We start from the raw sequence: 23636 nt of genomic DNA on the forward strand, positions 1-23636 counted from the left end.
GTGCTTTAGTATGCTCATGACCTGCATTCAGGTATTAGGTTATCAAGGACTTTCAGATTTCATAATCCTCTGCATTCATCCTCTCCCCCTGCCTCCAGGATAAACTGTCCAATTATTATTATTATTATTATTATTATTATTATTATTATTATTATTATTATTATTATTATTATTATTATTATCTTTCAGTATAAGGCACTGAAATTATTTAATTCGATCTGCTTTATTTTGAAATTGCCAAGCTGTTATAGTTGTAAATTGAAAGCATTTAAACATGACAAATCCTTGTTCGTACAAATCCTAGCACATTGGAAGAAGGCTTACTGGCCCCGCCTGACACACACTGGCCCTCTGCTGCTTAATCCTTTCTCCCGTGTCATTAATGACAGGAAGCTTATCAAGCCACTGTGTTGTCTGTGCCCCAGGGTCAGGTGATCTGCAGCGGCTTGTATCGAACTGTCAGAACCGCGTACGTTTAATCCCATCTGCGTCGTGTCACAAGCATGGAGTTCTGGACTTCAGAGATAATGGATCTGTCAAAACGGAGAGGTGTTCGAGAATGAGAACACTGCATGCTGGACATTGAATCAAGTGGTCCAGATAACGCGTTTTTTTGATCACTGAACATACTTGAGACGAAGTTTCCATTCTATTAAGCAAAGCGCTGGTTCAGGCTTGGTTGAACTCACATTAGCCTTATTTTCTGGGTCCCTGAAACATATTTCAGGCCTTTCCAATACCAGAACAAATCGTCAGTCGAATAGCTAGTATCTTATTTGTCATTTGATAAACAACATGTCCAATGATCGCCAAGGAAAGGATTTCTATATCACCTCAATCCATTGCATCCCTGCTGTGTGCGCCAGAGTTCGCCTCCTCCTCCCCAGCCTCCACCTGCTTTTTTTGGTTTTGTCTAACGGGGGAGGGCAGCTATCCTGCCCCCCAGCCCATGGCTCCCTACGGTCAGCCTCTTCACTTATCTACGAGCTAATTTATGGGCAGGGGTACCTCGAAAGCAGAGTCCAAAGAATGTGGATAAATATGTATAATGTAGTAGTGTTGTCTAATCTGAGCTTTAATAAATAATTTATCGTATGAGTTTCCTGATTGAATTTAAGGTAGTTTCAGATTCAGGGTTATAATCGTTTCCCCTCATGCCTTTTTGTCTCTCTGAACTAAACAGGGCGCTCCTGCGGCTACCTGCAGCAGCTGGTGGTTAAAAGTGTCCTCTACAAGCTCTATTGTAGTTGAGGAAACTACTCACTTGGGCTTTCTTAGAATGCTGATGGGTCATTTGGACTGAAATATGTTGGTGTGCAATCCATTCTATTTTTTTAAAATAATAAAACTGAACTCAACAGACGATAACTTTTTGAGAAGTAGATGCATACGCTGCATACTACATTTTAAAAAGTTAAAACTAAAGTCTCCCCCAAAATTATGAAAGCTTTGACGCCGGTCTAAAAAAAGACAAAACCTAAAATGATTTACTACATTTAAAACATAAAAAGAATCTTTTAAAAATGCATACAGCTATGAGCAAAAACTTTGCATCACCTATAATTTTAGGGATTGAGACATAATTAAAAAACAAACAAACAAACAAACAAAAAAAACTATGAGAACACAATTTAGATATTTTATTTAACATTGTGTAATCAAATAAACTACAAAATGATACCTCAAAAATCTACCGGAAGCCGTAATAGCAGTACAGTAGATTTTGAAATGTCACACTTTTTTTTCTTCTTCGTTAAGTATATGGAAAACTACAAAGCGGTGTGTAATTCAATATGTTAACGTAACATTATTCAGCAGGTTTCATTCAACTTTATGAAGCAAAATGAGTTCATTCTATAGGGTGATGCAAAACTTTTTTGGACTCTGTTGTCATTCTGGTTGATTAAATAAATCCCGAACCAGCCATTTGTTTTATAAAAAGTAAACAATCCTTAAGTGTTCCTGAATGCTGCGGCTGATAGCTGCTTCTCTGTGTATCATCTCTGGACACACTTGGGTCTTGAAGACAGCTTCTTATCAAGCCTATACAACAGCTCTCAGCCCGACATGACAAGAGGTAGCAGAGTTTTTGGGGAGTATGGTTTCTGCACATTCTTTATACTTCACAAGAAAAAGGGTGTTTGTCTGATTCCCTGAGACTCACCTCTAGTTTCATACTTACACAGACAGCATTTTTTCCCTCTCTCGTGCATTGAAGTTTGTAGATTTTTGTTTTCTTTGTACAACAGCGATGGGCTTTGTCCCTGCTTAGCTCTTAGATCTGAACAGATCGCAACCCTAGAAGAAAATTGACCAGCAATCACTCTGTTTAGCTGCTTAGCTTTTCTGAGATTGAAGCCGATCGCAATGCAAGAACCAAGTATTGACCAGACCTGACCCTTCTGCTGCTGCTGCAGCTAGCCTTCTGAGATCTGAGCAAATCACACTTGAGAGAAGAAGTACTGACCAGACCTTGAGCAAACTTCTTAGGTTTATTGAGTTGTTGAGCCGGTCATCACAGTCCAAACAGTACTGACCAGGCCTGACCCTGCTGCTGGAAGGTATACTCAAATCACACCAGTCTTACCTGCAGTAAATAGTCCTTGCTAACATGCTTTGGAACTTGAATCTACATTTTCAAAGCGATCCCAAATGCAAGGCATTATAAATTGCACAAACAGCACACTGTAATTACACCAAGTGTTTTTTTTTTCTCCTGTAAAGTTAATGGGCCTTAAAGCAATGATGAAATTACTCTCGATAATTGTGGTTTACTTTGATTTGCTAATTGCGTCTAGTATGGTAATTAGCTCAATTTGCGGCCCCTGATTGAATTAGGCTCTCTCCAGTGGCAATTCTGAGATTTAAGCTGTGTGGTGTATTTCAGTAAAAGAAGAAGAAGAGAGGGGTTGTATGGTAAAGCTTAGGTAAACATTGTAAAGAACAGTGGGGTATGGTTAAGCATGTAAAAAAAAAAACATGGTAAGTCAGGGTAAACTATAATCAATGCATTGCATAAGTATAGCAAAGTACTGCAAAAAACTGACTGTGGTAAACTTTTAAAACAGCTAGTACAAGAACATACGGGCTGCCTCCTATCAGATTATATAACTACTGTACATGATACTTCATTAACATAACACTTTCCCATTTATGTAATAGAGTTGTACAGCCATGGCCAAATCACGGATTTCTTTGCTTGCTTTTCAAGCAGTTTTTCTAACGGCACTCACGCTGAAAATCTGTTGTTTTGACATGAGCTGATTAGCGAAGACGTTTGAAGGCTACCAGGCCAGCAGAATAGATTATATCCTGGGAGGAAGTTTAGAGAACTTGACAAGTGTTTTGATCAGGCTGTTTCGAAAGAACAGGATGAAAGCTACTGCATAAAACCGAAAGAGCACCTCGGAACAAGTCTGAAATACCATCTGAACGGATGTATTAGGATTCTTCTTGTTAAGTTTGTCTTTGCAGGGATGGGAATAAGACTCCTACTGCATAGCAGTTTCACCCAGTTCCAGGTTTTAATATGTGCTTGATTAGGTATAGGTAACAGACAGGTCTTATTAAACTCATCGTGAAACCAGGAATGGAATTGCTATGCAATGGGTCTTATTTCCATCCCTGCCTTGCACATCATGTTTCAATCATCACATCCTGGTGCTTTTCTTAAATTTTAAAGCACTGTCATGTCTCATCACTACGCACAACCATTTTAATGCTATCAGACTAGCAAGAGACAGATTAGTTGCAGTCAGCGACTTGTAAATTGCTATTCCTGATCAATTTCTCACTAGATTTCAGATTATTATTAGAAATGCTGTTGCTAAATAAGGGCCCTAGTTTTAAAAGAAGTGCAAATGACTGACCCACCATAACTCTTCTGAAACTCATGGAGCAGTTTGAAAAGTCAAAGCGATAATTTCGGGTTTCCTGTATGTAAAAGTAGGAGCTGTTAAGTTAACTGCTCAAAAAAATAGTTTGGTGTTATTTTTAGAAAAGAAAAAGAACTGGTGTGAATTTAGTGCTGACGTTACGGCTTGCTAAAAATATATCTTCTCACGGCGTACAGAATGTTCTTTCTGATCTGATATCTGACCCCAAACTGGCTTTGACCTTACTTTTTGGCACCTGAACATTTTTTGCAGCAGCTTCCTCTTCTGCTCTCTTTTAAAATCCGTTGCAAAATCGGCAGTTATGTCAAGTGTGACTGTTGATATCGTGCTGCTTTTCAAAAATATATACGATTGGGTGCTTTAACCCTTTGTTACATTTTATCTTGAATGCTGTGCTGTCAATGAGGTCATCCAGAGCGAGTTCTGGTTTAGAAAGCAAAATACTTGATAGTGGGATGTGTTTAAATACTCGCGCTAATCAGACCATTGTAGCTTTGGAAATTGATTCATTTTTTACACACAAAAAAAGAAGAAAAAAAGACTTGGATTGGATTTCTTGGGGTTTGACCGCTTTTGATCAGGTTTGCGATGCTAGTTTCTAAGTATATGTTTTTCCTGCTGTGCTGGACCCAGGACTTACTTGTTAAACTTGGTACAGATCTGAAATGTCATAGCTATCTTAACTAACCTATTCTTCATCTTGTTTATAATAAGCACTTTGTAGATCATTTTCAGTTTCATTCAACGCATTCTGGTGACTTGTGGCCTCAATCGAGTTCTCAAACACTCTGGGCTCGAGTGTTGCAGAGGGACTGGCTAATGGTTACACTCTGGGGTACCGGCTGTACTTAGAGAGATGACATTGGTTCTAATCAACAAGAATATACAAGTTCATATTTCAGACCCTGTTGCTCTTTACTGACACCTCTCTCTCTCTCTCTAAAATCAGCAACAACAGCTGAAATGAAGACACAGAGGTAATTACGGTGGAGGGTTCGTGGTTTCCCGGTTGTCCTAGCTTCCTGTGCGTCCCTGTCAATTGGGACAGGCGGCCCCCTAGAGAGCTCTTGTCCGCAGCTCTCTGGCTCTCTATTAGACCTGTCGCTTCCAATGATCACGCAGAAACCAAATCCCGGGAATCCCACACAAACATACCGGAGGTTCTCCAAACACAGGCTGGGGATTACGACTCGGGAACCAGAGGGATCCGTTGTAATGACCCTTTGGTAATTGATTACTGTACAGCTCTGACCAAAGGTTTTGCATCACCCTATAGAATTAACTCATTTTGCTTCATAAAGTCGAATGAAACCTGCTGAATCATGTTGCACTTACATATTGAATTACGTACCGCTTTGTAGTTTTCTATACACTTAACGGAAAAACTGACAAAAATTGGAAAAAGTGACATTTTGAAATCTAACCTGAAATAATGTACTACTACTATTATGGCTTCCTGGTAGACTTTTGCGATACCATTTTGTAGTTTCATTGGTAACATGATGTTAAATAAAAGATCTAAATTTTGTTCATGTATTTTTTTTTTAATTATGTCTCAATCTAAATGTAAAATTCTAGGTGATGTAAAACTTTTGTCCAGAGCTGCAGATGCATCTGGAGTTAATTAGGGTAATTAATTAATTAAGGATACATGCACTTTTGAAAGAAGCACATGTTTCAGCAAGCATCCGTTATCACAAAAAAAAAATACAATCTGTTTCCAACTAGTTCAGTTCTAGATTATGAAAAGCTGTCAATTTGCATGCCTTAGTTTGCAATACTCATATTTCCAAGATAATGCCCCCTGGAGAGAAAATGTAAGACTACCCAAAAAGGCCTTGGCTATTTTGTAGACATGAAGTTATTTGGTCAAATATGCACCGTGAACAGTTCGATTCTCCTTTCGTAATAAAATGCTGCGGATTTCATTATGATATAAAGAAGCGCCTGTGTCACTGAAAGATAAAAGGTGCTATACCGTTCACTATGAAGACACTGCGCTTGTAATAGTCTTCAGCACTTGAATGCACAGATTCAGTAGGGTGGAAGAATCTGCAAGTCTTAACAGCTGTGCAGAACTAAGCAGTGTGGAAAATACAAAGGAGGCTCTATACTGCCCTCTGGTGACCAGGGAACACACACACCTCACGTAAACAGTTGTAGCAACACGTAACACAATACAATAAAAAGTACCCTTTAAGGTTTTTACAAAGTGGTCAGTTTGTTTCCAGTAATAACAATTCTATACTAATGTACACACAGTGAGCTCCAACCGAAAAATATACATGTCAAAATATATTATATACGAATTCATTCACAGACACGCCTTACAACCAAATAGCAACAAAAATAAAGACAAGTGCACGAAAAAAAATGTGGCAAAGCATTCCGGTTTATTTGTCTTTCTAAGGTCCGCGTAACAAATGTCATTTAGCTTCAGGCGCATTCCTACAAATCATTGGAAATGTGATTAGACATAAAAACATACTGTAAGATGTTATCTGGAATACTTTTCCACTTACTGTAATGGGAAGTTAATTGTGAGGGGAGGGAGACTCATTTTCGCGGTGCGTTTCCCGCGATTTGGATAATTGCAGGTGCCTAATCCCCCCCTGATCTGCTGAAGGGTAACATTTAGACAGCATTAGTCCTTTCTCAGCTATAACTTGCTTAGCAGCTTTTAGATTGTAGCTTCGTTTTTCAGGTGCTGCAGATTCACACTGAATCAACATTCTGAAACCTGACCGTGTCTGGATTAGTGAATTGTCCTTACAGACCTGGCCAGAAGTTTTGCATCACCCTATAGAATGAACAAATTTTGCTTCTTAAAGTCGAATGAAACCTGCTGATTACGTTAACATATTGAATTACACGCCGCTTTGTAGTTTCTTTGATTACATGATGTTAAATAAAAGATCAAAACTGAAATGTATTTGTTTACGACTGTAAATCGCCCTGGATAATGGCGTCTGCTAAGAAATAAATAAATTAATAATAATAATAATAATAATAATAATAATATATTGTGCAATAATAACGTATCAAATCCTCTCCTCCCTGAACCGAACGAAGGTCATTATGGAAAATACACAGGTGAAAAGAGACACGCAACCAAAGCTAAATAGATTGCGTACTCCAGTTATCGTTGCATCAATACGCGTTCCGACCAACTTTTTTTAAATTTTTTTATCAGCAATGGCACCCTACAATCAGTTCCAAATGCTCCCCATGGCTCCGTGTCTGGTGACGTCTGTGATGGAGCGAAGGGGTCCCATCAAGGTACAACCCTGCCTTCCAATCTAGAGGACTCTTCATGAAGCTGACTTCAGGGTAGCAGGTTTGCACTGACTTTACAGCTCAAAGCTTTGCATCCCCTAGAACAGTGCTGCCCAAACCCAGTCCTGGAGAGCCCCTATCCAGCAGGTTTTATAGGTAACCTTTAATCATCAATTTCTTAACACCTGGAACAATTTCATTGTGCTCAATTAAGCAGGTGTTATTAAATGAAGTCATTTAGAGATCATTTGGTACAAAAAATGAACTACCCTTTTCAGCCCTCAATGGCCTGGATTACATGCTGGGAAAATGTCATGACTTATCTGTCTACTGTCATGACTTATTTAAGGTGGTACGGCTGAATTATAATTTTACATAGTTTTGGTTTGTTTAACAATTCCTGCTTTGAAACTTCATGTTGTATTTGATTTTTGTATAATGTATTACATTTGTATTAAAACATAAACTAAACATAAACCAAAACTGACTAAAATTGTAATCCAGACCGTACCACCTTAAATAAATCATGACAGTAAACAAGTCATGACATTTTCCCAGCATGCAAACTGGCCCAATGACCAGAGTTCCCTTAATTGAACAAGTTATTTGCTTAATTGATCAATAACTTCCATGTGTTCCCAGTCTTTAGAAATTAGCGATTTAGGGTGACCTACAAAGCGTACTGGATAAGGGCTCTCCAGGACCGCGTTTGGGAAGCACTGCCCTAGAATTTTAGGTTTGAGACATCATTTAAAAAAAATAAATAAATAAAAACTATATGGACATAATTTAGATCTTTTATTTAACTTTATGGTACCCAATGGATTAAATTAAGAATTAGATTTGGTACTTTTTTATGAACGATACCTCATTTTTGTTTTAAGATTAATTGAGGTCTGTAATTCAATTTTTGGAATGTTTCATTTTGTATGTAAATTACACTGAGATAGCAGTTTTAGAACCTAATCGAAAATTGATGAACAAATATCTGTGATATACCAGGTGTGGCAAATCAATTGGTAATTTCTGTTGCATGTCCATGAACTAACACTTTATTGTAATTACCTGTTAAACTCAGTGTATTTAAATCGAGGTATTGAAGCTGTGTGTATACACACTGATGAAGCCTTTTTGGCTGAAACATGTTTGTGATTTTTCTTTGTGGATTAGAACTTTTAATCTGTTTGTTCTTTAAAAAAAATTAAGTTGTGAAATGAAGACTAAATAATGAAAATGACTTTTTTGAATTAATTAGTTTTTTCCTATGAGTGTGGACCTTTGTTACATTGTTTTGAATTGATCTTTTATTTAACATCATGTAATCAAAGAAACTACAAAACGACATCGCAAAAGTCTACCGTCAGGAAGCCATGACAGTAGTATAGTATTTCATGTTCGATTTAAAAAGTCCCAGTTTTTTCCGTTAAGTATATGGAAAACTACAAAGCGGTGTGTAATTCAGTCTGTTAACATTATTTAGCAGGTTTCATTCGACTTTATTAAATTAGTTAATTCTGTAGAGTGATGCAAAACGTTTGGCTGCCCGCCACACTAATTGAATGCAGCGATACTTGAGACGGGTTTATGGGTTTATAAGGACTGGCCTTTGTTCTCCAGTCGGCTGGGCTGCACCCTCTGGAGGCTGGGGCCACCATCACAGCCTCCCTCTGTCTGATGGGCTCCACTCTCAGCTGGGAGACACTGCCCCCCTCCTGAAGCAGTTGCAGGTGATGCACTTGATCAGGTTCATGCTGAGGTGGAACAGGGGTCCGAAGTTGAAGAGCAGGTTGTAGAAGGTACGCACCGACAGGCTCCCCGACTCGTCCGCGTACTTCAGAGCCACCAGAGGCGTGTACAGCGGGTTGGTCTGGTAGCGGAGCCTCGGCAGCCTCATCCCAATCACCTGCATTGCTGCCTTGAAGGAAGAAGAAGAAATGGATGATCTTGCAGTGTTCATCAAGGGCTACATTATCAAACCCGCAAACAATCATAAGCACATGCTTTTTTTGCTTTAAGGTTAAAAGCACCAATGACCAATTCTGAATCAAAAGATGGCTTCACATGTATCCGCATGGACCTCTCAAACTACATTTCCCATTATCCTCCTGCTCACATATGTAACTGAGATGGATTTACCAGTGAGCAGGAGGATGATGGGAAAATGTAGTTCTGAGAAATACATGAGAGGCCATCTTGGAGCTATACTAGAAACAGCCAGAAAACACTGCAATTTAAAAGAGAAAAAAAGTGGTCAAGATGTAAAAAAAAAACTTAAAACAATACACACACCTTACTTAAACAGTTGTGGGAACATGTAACACAATAAAATAAAAAAGGTCCTTATATACCCTTTAATACCCAACAAGCCCCAGCATTCAATGCCTGAGTTGTTTATTTGTGGTTTGGAAACTTTATTGGGTGTGTTTTAACTTTTGTGAAATAAGTGTGCAGTGGTGTAAAAACATAACAGAACAGTGTCCAATCCAGTAACTAACAGGAGATCAAAATATACTGTTAACATTCAAATCATTACAATAGAAAACTCACTGCCATTTCACTCAATAGTTTTCTACTAGACTGAGTGGGATGTTCAGTGATCTACAACAGTGTGTTCTGTGAATATTTAAGCATGCTTGGTTTTCTAGTGCACTTGAGACTTTAAGAGTGCGTGGCTACAGTGCAGCTGTAGATCTTGCTGTCCTGTCTGTGTCTATAAATAAAAAGAAAGAGAACTGATTGAAAGAAAAACCTGGACTAGTGGGGCAGACCAGCTTCCTCCTGCCTTGAAACCTGTGGAAACCTGTTCACACTGCTTCTATATCAAAGCTCTCTAACTACTTGCACTAAAGGAGATTTCTAATGAAATCTCTTCAAGCTCTGGTTTGACGCAGATTCCTGGTCACTGAGCCCCTAACCCACGGCTGAGTTTGTGGTCCCGTATTGAAAACATCAGTGGGTTCAAACAGCGCTTCTCACTTTGGCGACAGTGTCAGGGCTCTGGCCCAGGGTGGTGAATATCTCATGGGAAGCGGGCAGGTAGACTTCCTTGAAGTAGCGTACAGTTTCTGCGTCCGCACCCGGAAACTGGGACTTCCCAACCTCCTCCATCAGCTTCATCTCAAACTCTGTGTTCACAGGGCCCGGCTCAATCAGAGACACACTGCGGAGAACAGGAGATTCAGCAAGCCAGCACATCTTGTGTAATACTATATACTATATATGTATGAAGATAATTTAAATCTTTTATTTTTGTCAGTTTTTCCGTTAAGTATATGGAAAACTACAAAGCAGTACGTAATTCAATATGTTAACGGGACATTATTCAGCAGGTTTCAAAATTAGTTCATTCTATAGGGTGATGCTAAACTTTTTTCCATATTTGTGCATTAACTGAATATTTTACTGGAAAATCCGAATACAAAAATTAGAAACTTTTGGGAATGTTTTATATCATTTTGTAGTATCCTGTTATTCAGTTTATTCACTGTTTAATATCCTCTAATGCTTTTTTGTACTATTGCTGTTATTATTCCAGCAAAAATTGTTTCGAAAAAGGCTCCTCTTGGCTGAGGCGGGGAAGCATATTAGTGTTGCGCCGTGCAACACTCTTATGCGTCCCCCTCTTATTTCAGTCTTTCGAGAAGCAATTTTTGATGCACTAGAGAAAACATGCTTTTAAATTCAATCAAAGGTTGTTATCCAGCAGTTCTGTCCAGCTAGATCTGCCTTTACTTACTTCACATTGAATTTCAGCAGCTGGACAGCAAGGCTTTCACAGAACCCTTCCATCGCGAACTTGGAGGCCGCGTAGACGTCATTGAAGACAATACCTGAAAGAAATGGCCATTGTAATCCGGCAGGTATGATCCTATAGAAATCTGGCTCCATCATTATATGTGTGGCTTATGATTGTATGTTTTATGATTGATTTTTAGCGTTTTTTAAACCCTTATTTATTGTGTTTGATGTTATTTGCTGTTCTGGTGTGAGTCTCTTACAAGGTCGTCATTGTAAATGAAAATTTTGTTCTTAGTTGACTAAATAAAGTTTTTGATTGATTGCTTCATTGAGCTCTGCCATACAGTTCTTTTGTAGTGTCCCATTTAAGGCTTTCAATGGAAAAGACTGCAAGGATCTGCAGTCTAAGGTGTAAGAAAGGGCAATCAAAATGCAGCTTATTTATGTTTTAAAAAGTTTAACATGTTTAATGAACAGAAAACCCCAGAGGAAGTGTCTGTGTCTGTTACCGTAAGATTATTCAGCAGGTTTCATTCGACTTTATGAAGCAAAATCAGTTCATTCTATAGGGTGATGCCAGACTTGTGGCCATAGCTGTACACTCCCTTCATTGATGGGTTCTGAATTCAAGTGGCAAATGATTTTAAACAAACCAATCTTGTTGTTTCCTTATCTTTTATGGATTCAAAATGTCATTTTAATCATTTAGATCATATTTGTCCAAAAAATGTTCTTGAGGAAGGGAACCCCTGCCCCCCTGTCCCAGCATTCCAGTTGCTGAAACACTGGGACCTTGGTGACGTCTCCAGTCCTTACCTTGTAGCCCCATCACGCTGCTCATCGTGACGATGTGGCCGCTCTTCCTTTTCTTCATGTCCGGCAGCACAGCTTTTATCATCCGCACCGCCCCGAAAAAGTTCGTCTCGAACACCTTCTGCATGTCCTGCATGCTCAAGCTCTCGATGGGCCCGATCTGACCGACCCCAGCGTTGTTTACTGCGAACAAGACACGGGAGCGCGCACTTGCAGTACCGTACTGTTCACTTCTGAATTTCAGAAAATGAAGTCATAATGCAGCAGCACCTTTTATAAAACTGTACCACAGTAAATGTGCAGGATCACAACAGCTCAGATGCAATCTAAATAGAACAGCATTTTATTAATAGCAGAGATGCAGTGTGAATAGAATAGTACTTGTCTTACCCCTTATAAAAGTTTACCACTGTATTCTGCACAGTAATTTTGTAGTTTTCCCATGCTTTCTCCTTTGTTATACTATGCATTTACCATAGGCTACCATGGTGGAGCAGTGTGGAGTAATAGTTAGGGCTCTGGACTCTTGACCGGAGGGTCGTGGGTTCAATTCCAGGTGGGGGACACTGCTGCTGTACCCTTGAGCAAGGTACTTTACCTAGATTGCTCCAGTAAAAACCCAACTGTATAAATGGGTAATTGTATGTAAAAATAATGTGATATCTTGTAACAATTGTAAGTCGCCCTGGATAAGCGCATCTGCTAAGAAATAAATAATAATAATGGTGTGCCGTGTTTTTTTATAATATGCTTTACCATACCTCTCTGTGCTTAACCGTTTGAGGTACAAGGGACATATATGTCCCACAAATAAAAATGCTAATTTTCTTAATTTTGCAACATGTACTGACAGGTTGGATCTGGTCATCCAAATGGTCAGTTTTCTCCTCGTGATACTTGAGTCACTCTCAGATGCATTTTAAGAAGAAACCGTTTGAACAGCAAGCGCTCACTACCTTGCGTACCTGAAGCGATTAACCATGCTTACCTGTGCTTTACCATGCTTTCAATGTGCTTCATTACACTTTGCTATTCCAATACTATGGCAAACTTGCCTAGTAATGAATATAAAACTGTGTTTAAATAACTTCTAAGTTTATGCACTTGAGTAGGGTAGTGGTAAAGCTTTTGGGACATTCACAAAGCATTTGAAAAGCACAGTTTTTCCTCAAAAGAAAACAAAATATTGATAGTAAAAATCTTCAGATCAAAAGCACATGGGCTGATTTTAAGAGGTCATTAATGCACCATGGTTATAAAACAGTAGCAGTTTGTTGTTTCATTTTACAAAAAAAAAAACAACCAAAAAAAGGTGCATAATTGGTAAGTGCTTCATGGATATGACCCTTTGTGTATTGAACAGGTTGTAGTTTGATCTTTGAGCACCGGGTGGCAGTATACACCATCGGAAGGAACGGCATAAAAATTACATTTCCAGAACTGACCCACAAAAAAGACATCTTGAAGTTGCCTTAGCCTATTTCTGTCAAATGGGTAGAAATGCATTTATTTTTTGTAATGATTATTTCTACTAAAGTTTCAGATGAATTGTTCCTCTAAATAATTGCTGGTTTGCATGTAGTTAATGAACAGGAGATGGCGCTATGGTATACATTTCCGAATTCGAAATAGGAAAACATAGTGCACCTATGCTTAGCAAACACCCTCTGTGACACTCCACAGTCATTCTTCTACAGGAGCAGTCTAATTCTGTGCTGGCAGGATTATATGATTTACTCAGTAATTGTATGTCTGACACACATTTCTCCTCTCTATATTACCCCTGGCATGCACACTTAGAGAAGAAATGTGGGCTGCCTGTCATTCACAAAGCTCTGCTAGGACTCAGAACCTTTACCATGCTTCCCTATGCTTTACCATGCTTTCACTGTGCTTTATTACCCTTTGCTGTATGTTTACTGTGGGGAAGCCTTTATAGGGGTTAGTTTGCAATATATTATTTTTAATATGCTTTACCATACCTCTTTGTGCTCTACACTGTTTTCCTTTGCCATGTTTTATCTGTGCTTTACAATGCATGCCTATGCTTTACCATGCTTTCTCTGTGCTGTATTACACTTTGCTGTGCTTTTACTATGGGAAGCTTGTAGAATGGATGAGCTGCTGTTGTCTCACCCAGTACGTCCACTCTCCTGTCCTTCATGTTGTTCAGGCACTCTGCCACCGACTCGTCGCTGCACACGTCCAGCCTCTGGATGCTCAGGGTCTTGTTGAGCGTGTCGCCGGCTGCCTGCTCCAGCTTGTCTTTCTTCCGCAGGTCTCTCATGGTAGCGGTAACTGGCAAATGCAAGAAGCCAAGGGAACGTTTCAATGAGATCCGGGGGCCAGTTTCACAAAGCACTGCTATCTAGCAAGCAATCTGATTTTTTTAACCTGTTTAAAAATATATGTTTGTAGATAGAACGATAAAGTTTAGTAGAAATCCACTCAGCTAGTCTATATGATTAAATGATAATAGCCGCTAGAGCCAGAGTGTTGCAGGGGGGACAGGTTAATGGTTACACTCTGGTGTACCAGCTGTGCTTGGGGTTTACAGGGATGTCAATAAGACTCCTATTGCACAGCAGTTTCACCCATTCCCGATTTTAATACAAGCTTGATTAGCCACAGTGTGCATAGGTAACAGGTGTGTCTTATTAAACTCCCGGTAAAATAAGGACTGGATCAAACTGCTATGCAGTGGGAGTCTTATTTCCATCCCTGGCTTTGACATGATTCTTTATTGAGGCCACAGGGTTGCTTAAGAGTTTTAGAAGTCGCCAGGATGTGACGGCTGTAAACAGACATAGATATGTAAAGTTACTCTCAGATAGCAAGACGAATGCATTCCTTTACTCTGATATGGCAGATTCATATCAAGCAGCTCTTTAAAATGACGTGTGTTCAAAAGTAAAGGGTTCAAAGCGTTTTACTCCAAAGCGTCATTAGTGTCATTTTTATCTGTAAAAACACCATTTCCGATTTTAAACAACTTAAGACTGCTTACAAGATCCCAACAAAGTTAAAAAGTCTAGTTGTTTATATCATATCTGGTGTGGCAACTTTATTGGGGCAGAGTTTATCCTTTTAGGAAAAAAAAAAGTTATAATGATGATTTGGAGTAAATAGCTGTTGCCCTTAGTATTGTAAAATTATTATTGTTTAATTAATGAGAAAAATAAAAAAAAAATACCCTGAAATTCATATTATTGCACAGTGTACCTTCAAGGGATGTAATAGACGATTACTAATAGTGGAGTTCCATGGCTAATTTTGGCATTCTCTATAATGGTGCATGTGTTGCCCCGGTTACAGGAGCTGTACAGAACCCCCCCCCCCCCCCCAATCATCCACCCCCCATCCCCCATCTCCTAACACCAAACTGACCACAACAATAACCCTGAGCCTCAGATTAGCACAGATTGTATTGTTGTGTAAGAACACCTCACACACACCGCTTCAGAGAGATTACAGACCTCTCTCAGTTAATCTGCTTTAACCCCAAACAAGATTTAAAAGGCTACGCACTGAGACCTTAGCGCTTCAATCAATTACACAGTAAGCCGAGAATGAATGAATCTAGTATTTACAGTTAGAGGTATAGGCCTCTCGAAAGACAACCCATACTGTACACGGTAATGAAAGTGAGTTTGTTTTTCAGTTTAATTGAGACATCCTATCAAAGTCGAAGTGGAGACACAACTGCATTCATTTCTGGTTGTCGAACCCTACAGCTCTGGCTAAAAGTTTTGCATCACCTAGAATTTTAGGATTGAGACATCATTAAAAAAAAAAACATATGAACAGAATTTATATATTTTTATTTAACATTGTGTAATAAAAAAATAAAACTACAAAATGATATCGCGAAAGTCTAACGGAAGCCATAATAGTAGTACTGTATTTTATGTTAGATTTCGAAATGTGACAGCTTGTATTAAAATCTGGAATGGGTGAAACTGCTGTGCAATAGGAGTCTTATTGACATCCCTGTTTTTTTTTCATTTTGTGTCAGTTTTTCATCAACTACAAAGAGGTATGTAATTCAATATGTGAACGTAACATTATTCAGCAGGTTTCATTCTATAGGGTGATGCTTATAGATGCCATAGCTGCAGTGTGTCCTGCTTGTCCTGTTTACAGATGCAGCCTGGCACTATTTATGAACTCTTTGAATCTTTCACTTGCAACACCTTGCATAGCAAGCCAAAAGAGCTCCAAACTGCTCTAGCGATTTAAAAATACTGACAGACTCAGCATTCCCAATTTAAATTGAAGTCTTTCACTTATGACACCTCCAGGCTTTGCCTCTTTACCAGGAGTCATGTTTCCAGTATTCACATTGCCCGCGAGTTTCTGTTCATTAAAACATATTCTTTAAGTGTTCTGGCTTAGAGGTTTTCCATCAGCTCATCAAAATCAGCTGATCAAATTATCTGTGGAATGTGTTTTTTTATTTTTAATTTTAGCGGTTGGAATTTGGAGATATTTAGATTGTGTCCAGATGGTCTATGGAGTGTGGTCTTGAAATCTCTCTCCCCAGGATAGTATCTATTCAAAAGAAAAAATGCGTTGCACATAACATACAAAGTACAAGAGAAGTCTTCTTCTTTGGACACATTTACTAAAGTTGTGCACCAAGTCCAAAGTTTGCCCCACTTTCTTCTAAATGGAATGAAGACACGTCAGTGGGCCGGAGGTAGGGGCAGGTGAGGGTTGTTCGGTGGACACGCACAGAGACAGAGGATGAAATGGCATCACACCACACATGCATGCAGGGTTTATTTCACTGGCTTGCAGCACACAGTACCACCATGGTAAGTACCAATAATGGTAACAGCCAGGCAAGGATACACAGCAAGGTAAAATAGAAAAAGTACAAAAAAACTAAGAAAACACTGCTAGAAAATAACAGGTGTCGAAAAAAAAACAGTACTTTGAGAAAAAAAAAAAACCTCTCCAATAGGGTTAATTAATTTAATTATTTTAAAACAGCCCTTAACAAAGCGTTCCTTAAACAGTCCTGGGTGTTTTGTGAATAGGGTCCAATGTTTCAAAACTAAGTATAACTAACTAGGCGTGTTTATTGTCTTATCTGCACCTAAGATTTTTTTTTTGTTTGTTTGTTTTTCAAAAGTTGACATTTCTGATCCCTTTTAGACAAAAGCGGAGAAAACTTTGCACCCGGTGTAGACAAGTGAGTAATCTGTCACTCTGAAGATCATTTGTAATTCAGTGACAGCTATGAAAAACCAGAGAGAGAGAGAGAGAGAGAGAGAGAGAGAGAGAGAGAGAGAGAGAGAGAGAGAGAGAGAGAGAGAGACGCACAATCATATGGAGAAAGTTGGCATCCGATGAAAAAAAAATGAATACAGCTAAACTTATGGATATGCAAGGGAGGCTGAACTACTCCGAATGCGAGATGAAATAACAGACACAAGTTAACACTTCTTTAATTACACCCTTATTTTGCTTCAAATTATCTTTTATAATGAGGGGCTTCCATTTCAGACTCAGCTCTGTTTCAAATCTGGGCTTTGTGTAGAACCCCATTGATCCCGGTTGCACCACAACAGAACTCTGTTGCCAATGTACTTCTTATTAAACTGAAAAGCTTAACGCCTGACATCCAAAGAGGGCCTCTATCTTAATTAAAGGCTTTTCCTTTTATTTTAGCTCTGACTTCTTATAGAATTGTTACAGCACTGACTTCCTTCAGAACTGTTACAGCACTGACTTCCTTTAGAACTGACTTTCTTTAGAACTGTACAGCACTGACTTCCTTTAGAACTGTTACAGCACTGACTTCCTTTAGAACTGTTTCAGTACTGATTTCATTCAGAACTGTTTCAGCACTGACTTCCTTTAGAACTGTTTCAGCACTGACTTCCTTTAGAACTGTTACAGCACTGACTTCCTTTAGAACTGTTTCAGTACTGATTTCATTCAGAACTGTTTCAGCACTGACTTCCTTTAGAACTGTTACAGCACTGACTTCCTTTAGAACTGTTACAGCACTGATTTCATTCAGAACTGTTTCAGCACTGACTTCCTTTAGAACTGTTACAGCACTGACTTCCTTTAGAACTATTTCAGTACTGATTTCATTCAGAACTGTTTCAGCACTGACTTCCTTTAGAACTGTTACAGCACTGACTTCCTTTAGAACTGTTTCAGTACTGATTTCATTCAGAACTGTTTCAGCACTGACTTCCTTTAGAACTGTTTCAGTACTGATTTAATTCAGAACTGTTTCAGCACTGACTTCCTTTAGAACTGTTACAGCGCTGACTTCCTTTAGAACTGTTTCAGTACTGATTTCATTCAGAACCGTTTCAGCACTGACTTCCTTTAGAACTGTTTCAGCACTGGCTTCCTTTAGAACTGTTTCAGCACTGACTTCCTTTAGAACTGTTACAGCGCTGACTTCCTTTAGAACTGTTTCAGTACTGATTTCATTCAGAACCGTTTCAGCACTGGCTTCCTTTAGAACTGTTTCAGCACTGACTTCCTTTAGAACTGTTTCAGCACTGACTTCCTTTAGAACTGTTTCAGTACTGATTTCCTTTAGAACTGTTTCAGCACTGATTTCCTTTAGAACTGTTTCAGCACTGACTTCCTTTAGAACTGTTACAGCACTGACTTCCTTTAGAACTGTTACAGCACTGACTTCCTTTAGAACTGTTTCAGCACTGACTTCCTTTAGAACTGTTACAGCACTGACTTCCTTTAGAACTGTTTCAGCACTGACTTCCTTTAGAACTGTTTCAGCACTGACTTCCTTTAGAACTGTTTCAGTACTGATTTCATTCAGAACCGTTTCAGCACTGGCTTCCTTTAGAACTGTTTCAGCACTGACTTCCTTTAGAACTGTTTCAGCACTGACTTCCTTTAGAACTGTTTCAGTACTGATTTCCTTTAGAACTGTTTCAGCACTGGCTTCCTTTAGAACTGTTTCAGCACTGACTTCCTTTAGAACTGTTTCAGCACTGACTTCCTTTAGAACTGTTTCAGCACTGACTTCCTTTAGAACTGTTTCAGTACTGATTTCATTCAGAACCGTTTCAGCACTGGCTTCCTTTAGAACTGTTTCAGCACTGACTTCCTTTAGAACTGTTTCAGCACTGACTTCCTTTAGAACTGTTTCAGTACTGATTTCCTTTAGAACTGTTTCAGCACTGATTTCCTTTAGAACTGTTTCAGCACTGACTTCCTTTAGAACTGTTTCAGCACTGACTTCCTTTAGAACTGTTTCAGTACTGATTTCCTTTAGAACTGTTTCAGCACTGATTTCCTTTAGAACTGTTTCAGCACTGACTTCCTTTAGAACTGTTACAGCACTGACTTCCTTTAGAACTGTTTCAGCACTGACTTCCTTTAGAACTGTTTCAGCACTGATTTCATTCAAAACTGTTTCAGCACTGACTTCCTTCAGAACTGTTTCAGTACTGACTTCCTTCAGAACTGTTTCAGTACTGACTTCCTTCAGAACTGTTTCAGCACTGACTTCCTTTAGAACTGTTTCAGTACTGATTTCATTCAGAACTGTTTCAGCACTGACTTCCTTTAGAACTGTTTCAGTACTGATTTCATTTAGAACTGTTTCAGCACTGATTTCCTTTAGAACTGTTACAGCACTGATTTCCTTTAGAACCGTTTCAGCACTGACTTCCTTTAGAACTGTTACAGCACTGACTTCCTTTAGAACTGTTTCAGCACTGACTTCTTTTTGAATTGTTCAGCGGCCTACAATAGGCATTGGGGGTTTAAAAAACAACAGGGCAGAGGTTGGGGCCAACTGGAGACCACACACACTGCAAGAGAGTGTCTTAACCACTATACAAAAGGGGCAAGGCGTAGCGGGTAGGGGGTGTGTCGAAACTCATATTTTCCAAGTAATACCCTTTAAGAAATTTGAAATGTTTAGGTATTCATTATTTGGAATAAAACATGTTGATTACTCAACACAAATCAATGCGGTCCCTTGTCATCCCTTGTTTGCATAATTATTGAGTATCAATCAATAACAAACTGGCAGTGTTATTTAATATAGAACCTGCCGTGATAAAAACTAAAACTCATTTATATTTTATTACTTGTCTTTCCTTTATCCTTCTGATGTGATTTTTTTTCTTCACTTTCCTTAGTTCCCTTTAGAAATCTCTGCAGTGAATTGTGGGATTGTAGTCCTGGACAAGGTGTGTTCGCTGATCAAACTCGACAAAGAACTACATATCCCAGCATCCACAGCGGTAGCTCGAGTTCGGTTTATGCAATGGTCACATTAACGTGATCAATCAGTTGCATTTGTTAGTTTTGCAACGTAGTGTAGTGTGCACGGGGGAAGGCAGCAGCAGGGCTGGTAGGTGATGTAATCACACACAGAGACATAAGCCCGATATACGCTCCTTGCAAAGGAGCCATTTCTTTTGTACAGTGGTATCGGCTCTATGCTTTAGTGCGAGAGGTCCCGGGTTCGCACCCGCCCTCCCTCCACCTGTGTGTGGATTGCCTCGCCCTGTGTGATGCGCCTGCCTGCGTTAACAGAGATTGCTACAGTATTTTTTAACGTCGGTTTATGGCCGCAGTAAAAATGTCAGCGTCCCAAATGAAAGGAAAAAGATGCTTCCAAACAGTTTTTAAAAGTTAATTCTATGGGATGATGCAAAACATTTGGCCATAGCTGTAGTGTCTCTCCAGTACCTCAGCATGCATTACTGGTATACTGTTAAAACTCTTCCTAACTAGTCAAAATTCACCCTGTTAAATGAAACGATGTCAGCATTGTGTAGCAGACCGCCCTAGGCAGCATGCTAACATTCCCCATCCTGCAGTGAACACAACATGGGTCTCTCAATCAATTCGACAAGCAGCATGTTGACGTATGGAAATAACACCATGTCAATCTGCGGGGACAGGAATAAGAGAGACCAATGTATTGAACAGAGCTTTTAAATTTGATTCTAGCTCAGCATTTCCTCATTGAGAACGCCTAAAGTCATGTCAGCGATCACCGAAACCGCTCTGTGGGTTTGTTGTTCTTGTGATCATAATCATAGGGATTTTGCACATTCCTTTGCCTGTAAATTAATATCACTCAGGACCAGCTTGTCTGTGGAAGCCCAAGGGTAAGGACCATTTTGGGGCTTGTCAGGTGCCTTTATGATGTAACAAGGAATTACAATTATTTTCCTGTATGGGTTAGGACTGTCATTATAGGGCTTATCACTCTGAATAAGTTTCCACAAACAACTGGAAGAGGAAACAAAAGTAGATGAAGACTATCAGGATGATGAGAAAGAGAGAGAAGTCACATTGTGGGTGAAGAGCAGGGGAGGCAATCTGTTCAAAGTGGGCTAGGATAGGCTCCTGTTCTTTACATAACTTCTCAAAGGATCCTTCAAGTGCCATTTTTAGGGTCCTCTTTCAATAAATGAGCCGGATAATGGGCCAGTCGTGTCCACCCATCTGTCTGTCTGTCTGTCTGTCTGTCTGTCTGGACACAGTGAACACAGTAACTGCCTTCTGCATCCTGATCTTCTCCTTTGGATGTAATGGATTGCATTGAGCTTTGATCTGCTAAACTCTCAATTGTATAGCACCATTCTTAACCTCTCAGGTACTGTGCGGTTATTATGTGATTATGAGAACCCTCTGTATGCGTGTGTACTGTTTTCTTTTTTTTTTAATAAGGAATAGCATGAGGTTCCTAATCAAGTGAAAACATGACATCTCTTAAAAGGTAGTAGTTTTAGAGCAAATTTACAGTTCATATACATAATAATAACTAGTGCTCACATTTTTCAATGGGCTTACCTAGTTGATATTAACGTTAACACCAGCAACAGAGCAATGCGCGTCTCTCTCTCTCTCTCTCTCTCTCTCTCTCTCTCTCTCTCTCTCTCTCTCTCTCTGAGTTTACATAACTTTTACGAGACTCTTAAAGCAAAGTTCAAATTGCTTTGTTGTTAAAAGCAAACTACTACCCTGGGAATGTTTGTCCTTTTCAAAACTCACGAGAAACTTTCTTGTTTCATTTTTAAATGAAATAATTATCATTTCCCAAGTGTCTGCAAATGCACTCGTTATTATCATGTTGGTATTGATCATTATCAACTAGCAATCGCTATGTACTGCTGTAAAAGCAGAGCAGAGTGTATAAAAGCCCAGTGAAAGTCTGTTTAAGAGTATGGCAAAGCTTAGTAAAAAAACAACAACAAAAAAAACATTATAAACTGGAAAAAAACTTTAACAAGCTATCGGAACACCTGAGTTTAAAAAAAACCCAAAAAATAACCTTTTTATTCTGGTAGACAAACATTGCATGGGAAAAACATGTCAGCCTATGAAATTACTGTGCAAACCTATCAACATTTTCTTTTTCCAGTTTTGCTACACATTAATTACTATGTTTGGTACTGTTCTGGCAATTTTGAATTCGTTGAACTGTACAGTTCCACAGTGTTGCTGTAGTTAAATCATAGGCTGTCTACAGTACAGATTTGTCATTTTAATCACAGTTGAGGCTAACTAACAGGAGAGAAACTATTTGTTTGCCGCTATCACTGATGCCGTGATAAATCGCGACCAAAGTTCAGTTGGCCAAGAGAGATACGTATGTTTATTTTTTTTTATCAAAATACACCCATCAGTGCCACATTGATTGCAGAGTCACTCTTTCTTCTGCCACTAACATAGACAGTTTTGTTGTTTTTCTCTGCCTACAGGGATGGGAATAAAACTGTAGCAGTCTCACCCATTCCAGGTTTCATTTGATTAGCTGACAAGCTCGGGTGTGTCTTATTCAACTCCTAGTAAAACCAGGAATGGATCAAACTGCTATGCAATCTGAGCCTTATTTTCATCCCTGGTCGATTATACTTGCATCATTGTCATCAGGGAGACCGCACTCATTTTTCAGCCCAGTGTGTGAAGCATACAATTATCCACGCTATTAAACCCGGCGAAACAGTCCCTCTTCACAAAGAGCAGCTTTGTATCTGAAGAGTGACTTTCAGGGAACTGGCAGTGCTTTTCGTGCTGGCAGGCAGGTTTCTTTTTAGAAACGAGCATTCAGATGATAATTTGCAAGCCTCTGGAGAAAAGGGGTTTACAACTCCGAAAGAATAGCGTGATTATAAATCAGCCTGAACCCAACATGTTATTACCCTACCCTGGCTTGCAGGTTTCAGTCTCAGGTCAGCTGCCATACCTTTATAACACAGGCACCCACGGAGTTAAGAATGGCTGTCGCATTGCAAGAATTGTAAATCTGTAACATGACGGAGATCACACCTTACCATGATAGCGTTTCTTAGCGTCCTGGGCCAGAAGTACTGCGAGTCGAAGGCCAATCCCGGAGGAGCAGCCTGTGACCAGGACAGCTTTCTGCTCGTCGCTTGCCATGACTGTGTGACAGAAAGAGGACTGGAGGGGGTTTTAACTAAAGAGGATCACACAACTTGGAACAACACGGCAGTCACATGGGCCTGTCTAATCAGCTGTTGCTTAAACATTCAGGGACACACAACATTAACCTTGTGTGCTCTCTCACTCTCTCTCTCTCTCCTCTCACTTTCTCTCTCTCTCTCTCTCACTCTCTCTCTCTCTCTCTCTCTCTCTTTCTTTCTCTCTCCCTGAGTTGAGTGTGCATCTCCTCAGCCAACTGATACTGCAGTATTTTAGACGGAGAAACATTAACAATGTACTTGCGCTGCAATAACGCTGCAGACAGGACACCACAAGCCCAATTCACAAAACTGTTAAGTCTAATTTGATTAATTTAAATCAAATCTGAAACCTGTACTCACAGAGGGTCACTGCGGTGAACAGGGGTGGAAGAAAACTTTGACTCTAGACCCCTCTGCTGGCCGCATATATACAAGCAGAAAAGGTAAAGGAAACTTAAATCTA

The 23636-nt window shown here is 39.4% G+C and overlaps 1 protein-coding gene across 1 annotated transcript; it reads right to left on the minus strand.

Moving 5' to 3' along the window:
• Positions 1-6270: 6270 nt before the first annotated feature.
• LOC117402081 (retinol dehydrogenase 8) lies at positions 6271-23181 on the minus strand. The gene is made up of 6 exons (XM_059008137.1): positions 23024-23181; positions 13860-14021; positions 11727-11906; positions 10909-11002; positions 10149-10332; positions 6271-9087 (listed from the first exon to the last, which is right to left on the minus strand). The coding sequence occupies exons 1-6, from the start codon at positions 23127-23129 to the stop codon at positions 8860-8862; spliced, it is 954 nt and encodes a 317-aa protein (XP_058864120.1). The 5' UTR covers positions 23130-23181; the 3' UTR covers positions 6271-8859.
• Positions 23182-23636: the final 455 nt, after the last annotated feature.

The sequence above is a fragment of the Acipenser ruthenus genome, chromosome 36 (assembly GCF_902713425.1).
Source record: "Acipenser ruthenus chromosome 36, fAciRut3.2 maternal haplotype, whole genome shotgun sequence".
Lineage (NCBI taxonomy): Eukaryota > Metazoa > Chordata > Actinopteri > Acipenseriformes > Acipenseridae > Acipenser > Acipenser ruthenus.

Bases quoted from the DNA above. Each gene is read 5' to 3' on its own strand.
- LOC117402081 (XM_059008137.1), bottom strand. From the start codon at position 23,129: ATGGCAAGCGACGAGCAGAAAGCTGTCCTGGTCACAGGCTGCTCCTCC. The intron at 10,333-10,908 runs GTAAGTAAAGGC...TGTTCTCCGCAG, and splicing joins CTGCTGAAATTCAATGTGAA to TGTGTCTCTGATTGAGCCGG. The intron at 9,088-10,148 runs GTGAGAAGCGCT...TCTTCCTTCAAG, and splicing joins GCCCTGACACTGTCGCCAAA to GCAGCAATGCAGGTGATTGG.